Source organism: Alligator sinensis, unplaced genomic scaffold (genome assembly GCF_000455745.1).
Source record: "Alligator sinensis unplaced genomic scaffold, ASM45574v1 scaffold466_1, whole genome shotgun sequence".
NCBI lineage: Eukaryota > Metazoa > Chordata > Crocodylia > Alligatoridae > Alligator > Alligator sinensis.
In genome coordinates, this window is record NW_005842406.1 from 50,993 (window position 1) to 56,243 (window position 5,251).

Here is a 5,251-nt window from a genome sequence, read left to right on the forward strand (position 1 = left end):
TATTAATGGAGCCCCCCGCAGTGCGTTGCCACCCCTTCCCACCTCGGCCCAGCCTAACCTGAGTCTGGGCTCTTCTAGGTGGCTCCTGCCAACACCCCAGATGCTCGTCTTGGCGTCCTTGGCTTGATTCCCTTTGAGCATGGCTCCTTTGCTGCCGTTACTCAGTGCCATCACTCAGTGCTGCCATGCCGCTGGCCACTCTGCCATGTGGCTCAGCTCCAGTCTTCCACCCCACCTCCGCGGCCCCTCTGCTGTGTGCCTCCACCGCACAACACCGCCCTCTCTCAAGGGCCTCTGTGCCACGCACCTCTCTCCCTCATGGCTTGGTGGCATCCCTTAGCCCTGCCTCCAGGGCCTCTCTGTCGGGTGCTTCTGCCGTGAAGCTCTGCCCTGCCTTGAGGGCTTTCCTGCTGCTTCCCCCAGCCACAGAACTCTCTCCCATCCCTGGGGTCTGTTCACTGCCATTCTCTCTCTCACGAGGCCCTCTTCCCCCACTCTGCCTGCCTCCCAGGATCCTCCACCTCGGGCCACTCCGCAGCCAGCCTTTTCATGGCTCTGCTGCCCCAGCGGGCCATGCCTCTTCTCCCCGCTGAAGCGGCACACCACAGCCTCCCTTGCTGAAGCCAGCCTGCCACTGGTGTTCACCACCTCTCTTACGGTGAATGACGTGGGGAACCATGGTGGGCTGTCTCTTCCCCCTTCACAGTGCCTGTCATGCAAAGAATGATCAGGGCCAGTGTCTTGCACTGTTACCCACATACATGTACAGGGTCATTGCAAGGCTCTTCCCTTACAGACCATATTCCCAGCCCTCCCACAAGTCTGGAGTGAGTTCATGAGCCTAAATTTTTCCTGCGTTTCACTGCATGAAACCACATTCTCCTCCACTCCTCACACACACATGGCTGTAAGTCAGCAGCAATTCTGTGGTCACCAGTGAGATGCAGAACTGGTGGCATTAGGACTACACTGCTGTGGGGAACCCTTGCCAAGAACAGGGGTAAATTCAGAAGATTTTAGGGGTGAATTCAGGTACTAGGAGATGGCATGAGATGCAGAAGCAGTGGGATATCCTCCCACATAACAGCCTGAAGTCTTTCCAGGTGCTACAGTCCATCAGACATCTATTCTGGCTGTCAGCAGCACAAATGCTGGGCAACTGCCTCTCTGTGGGACCATCATGCAATCCCAGGGCCCTGCAGACAAGAAGAGCATCCAGATGAGCCCGGCTGTGTGGTGTGTGGCATCACAAACACAAACACATCTGCAGCGCCACATACCGCACAGTCTGATGTTTCCCACGCTGCAAGGGTTTGCTGCCCATATGTGTGCTCTTCCATTTTCAGAGATCAAAAAAAACCCATGGGAAAAAAAAACAGAGCAGCATACACTTGGGCAGCTCATAATGCTGAAAAGTGGGGCCAGGTTGCCCAGAGCCATGCTGTGGGTGCTGGCCAGGCTCCACCCAGTAGGATTGCCACGGCTGCAGCCCTGGGAGGCCCGCAGGACCCCAAGTAAGGCTGCTGGGGTCAACACAGTGCTGGACCTAGCCTCCCCTACCAGACCTGGGGCACAGCTGTGTGGCAAAGTGCACATGGCACAGGTATTCCCCAGGGACAAGTACCTGCAGTGCAAGGTGTGCCACTGCTACTTGTCCCTGAGGAGCCAAACATCCGCACTCATCTGGACATGCCCAAGAGAAGCACGCAGATCCAGTTGTACCTGAGAGGCTGTCTGCTAGGGCTGTGCGAAATTTCACTGCCAGTTTTGTTTTGATGTTGTTTGAACCTGTTTCTAGGTCAAAACAGAAAAATCAAAACAGAACAGCAAAACAGCCTCGAAACAAAACGAGGCAAGTCGAAACGTTTCGACACTTCGCCCATAGGCTATAATGGGGAAATTTAAACAGCATATAACTTTGTCATTTCTGGCCTGATTTGGATGAAACTTGCAGGAATGGTAGCCCCTTCTGAGGGCATGAAGTCTGCCAAGTTTTAAGAAGATAGGTGCAGGGGATTTGGGGAAGCTGCACCCTAAAATCTTGAGAGCAAACCTCATGTCACGTGTATGTGTTAAGCCACAGTGGGGTCAAAACTGAAGGCATGCTAGCCACAGGTGAGGCCTGCTAAGTAGGAAAAACTACTTCACAACTAGGGTGTCCAGACTGTGGAATAAGCTTCCTCCACAGGTAATGCAATCACCTCCCCTGGAAATCTTCAAGAGGAGACTAGACAGTCACATTGCTGGGGTCACCTGACCCTGCATTGTCTTTCCTGCTTGGTGCAGGGGGCTGGACCCGATGATCTTCCAAGGTCCCTTCTGGCCTTACAATCTATGAATCTATGAGTGGCTGGAGCCTAAGACTTAGGAGATATGGCTTTGAAACAGTTCTTCCAGGCCCCAGAACCTCCCTGCACCTATTTCCATGACAGCTGGCAGGCTTCATGGCCTCAGCAGGAGCTAGCAGGCCTGCAGCTTTCACTCTGCTGCACCTTAACACACACAGTGTCACCCATGTCATGAGTTTTGCTTGTCCGCAGCTTGAGGTACAGTTTCCCCCAAACCCCTGCACCTATCTCTTTGAAACTTGGCAGGCTCTGTGGCCTCAGAAGCGGCTAGCATGCCTACAGTTTTGACCCTGCTGTGTCTTACATACACATGCCATGAGTTTTGCTCTCAAGACTTTGGGGTGCAGTTTCCCTGAACCCCCTGCACCTATCTCCTTGAAACATGGTGGACCTCATGTCCTCAGAAGGAGCTACCATTCCTGTAAGTTTCATCCAAATCAGGCCAGAAATGACGAAGTTATAGGCTGTTTTGACCTTCCTCATTATAATTTATGGGCAAAACGTTGAAACAGTTTTGCTGTTTCGACCCTGTTTCGACGGAATGGAATGGAACAGCTGTTTTGAATCGAAACAAAATTTGAAATGGAATGCTGTTGTGTTGAAACGTGGAAACGCTGGTTGAAACAGAACGCTGCCATTTCTCACAGCCCTACTGTCTGCCACCAATCATGTCCAGAGACACAGGCAGCAGCAGGGGAGTTGTGCAGAGAGTAACATGGAATTTCCCCCAACCACATCAGGCAGCAGCTGAGGAGATTCACATTTCTTGGGTTCAAATTATCCCACACCTATCACTGAGCCTACCCAGCTCCTCTTCTCTTATTGTTCTTTTTTCCTTTGGAGACAGTCTTTTTATTCTATGTGTGTACAGCACCTGGCACAATGGAATCCCACCCCATGGCTGGGGCTGCTACATACTCCTGCAGGGTAATCATATCTCAGCCTGACACTGGCATAAAAGGGACTGAGAAATGGGAGAGGGTTTAATGAGTACTTTCAAATAGATCAGAGCTTTCCTTTAGCTGAAGTTTGTGTGACTGTTTTTTTCCAGTTTTTCATCTTTCTTCCTCTTTCCTCCCCTACTGCTGTCTGCAAACGTGTGCATCTTGGAAGAACAAATGTATGTATTTATTATGTGTCTGTGTATCTGGAAGCATGTAAATGGTGAGTGAGTTTGTATGTGTGCTTCTGATTTCCTAAGATACAGGCATCTCATGAGTGACAAGTGAGCAAGATTTAATGACTCATAATCCTCTCATTTCTCCGTCCTGAGAACATTTAGGCACAACCAGTTTACTCCAGACCAGGGCACAGAGGCTCAAGTGTCTAGCTTTAGGACTGTCCAGGATCCCACTGCTGAAACCTACTAGCTCAAGGGACTACTTTAATTTTCAAGTTAGCAAATACCAAGGTGATAATTGAGTACTTTGCATTTCCAGCAAAATCAGCAGAACTTGTTTTATCTATTTAACCTCATCCACACCCATTCCACAATGAGGAAGTGTGATGTCTCTGAAGCTACACCTGGCGGATGAACTATGTAGCTCTCAATGAAGACAGACCCTAACATTGTAGACATTACAAAACCAGTTACAGAACCAGGTTCAACTACATCTGGTTCAGTTAAACTACATCCATCGAGCTTTAGCTATCACACAATGATTGGGCCCCTAAATGAGATATAACACCATGCATATACATCATGTTGCAGGTTGTAACAGATCATTGGGTTCTAAAGTATAACATCTATCATGGCCTATTATGTCTTGTATAGTAGGGATTACAAGGAATGTGGAAAGGAGATGGTCCCTATATCTCATTCCTGTGTTATTAAACTCCTTTCACTATCCAATAACTTCATTCATTTATCTTAAAAAGTTTAAGTAAAGTGGCTAGAGCACCTTGCGGGGCAGCAGGAGATGCAGGTTCAACTTCCTATGGTTAGGGTGCCTAGAACCTGGATTTCCTGCTCTCAGGAACAGTGATGTATTGGGCATGCACAGGATAATTCTATTCCACTATAGGTGGAAACAGAAGTCAAACTGTGCAAGTCGCACTTAAGTACATGAAGGTGAAATGGGATTTTGTCCCTTTATAATTGTAGTAGTAGTTACTTTTGTGGGAGATTTTGATCAAAGCATGTATCATTACTTTGCCTCCGGAAAACATCAGTAGTCTATTTGTTTTGATTGTTATAGTGAGAAGAACTGTTCTGAGCTGCTGGAAGCATTTAAGAAGGCTTTTATGAACAAGGATCCTTGCAACATTTTACCATCAGACTATGAATTATTTATTAACCTGTCACAACACTCAATTCCACCTAACAAGGTACTAATTATCTGAGTTACATGAAACAACCAGCAACATCTGCCACTTCCTGGACTCAGGAGTCAAAATTGAGCAAATTTGGTATCATGAGTCACAGTCTCTCTTACTGACTTAAAGATCTAGTTACTCTGTGTGCTACTGACTAAAAGGTTTAGTTAGTTCTTGTTCCCCCACAGCTGTAGAATGCAAATAAGATGTGACTTATGTAACAGTGACCATGGCTACATATGTACTTTACTGCAGAGTAGACTAGTTGCAGAGTAAAGTGTCACTGTCTACATGTGCAATGCTATTAGGTATCAGTAAACTAATTTACGCCAATGTAAGATAGTACTGTCAGAAACAGTACTATCTTACATAGGGGTAATTTACTGTAATTAAATGCACATTTAGACACTGACCATAGGCATAAATTGAGCCCAGTCACCCCAGCCAGCTGGGTGCCAGGCTACTACATGACACCTAGCCACACAGCTCTGCACTTTCAACACTTTTGTGCCCCAGCCAGCCCCTCTGCCACCTGACACTGCCACCTGTACCCCAGCTCTGACCCTTATGCCCTCTGCCAGTCTGGG

At 48.1% G+C, this 5,251-nt stretch overlaps 1 protein-coding gene across 1 annotated transcript in view; it reads left to right on the top strand.

Annotated features, from left to right (window-relative positions):
• The window catches only part of BST1 (bone marrow stromal cell antigen 1), a 105,518-nt gene that overhangs the window by 31,026 nt on the left and 69,241 nt on the right, over positions 1-5,251 (top strand). The window contains exon 2 of the mRNA XM_025211453.1: positions 4,547-4,676. Coding sequence (XP_025067238.1) covers positions 4,547-4,676 — 130 coding nt within the window. The remainder of the gene's footprint in view (positions 1-4,546; positions 4,677-5,251) is intronic.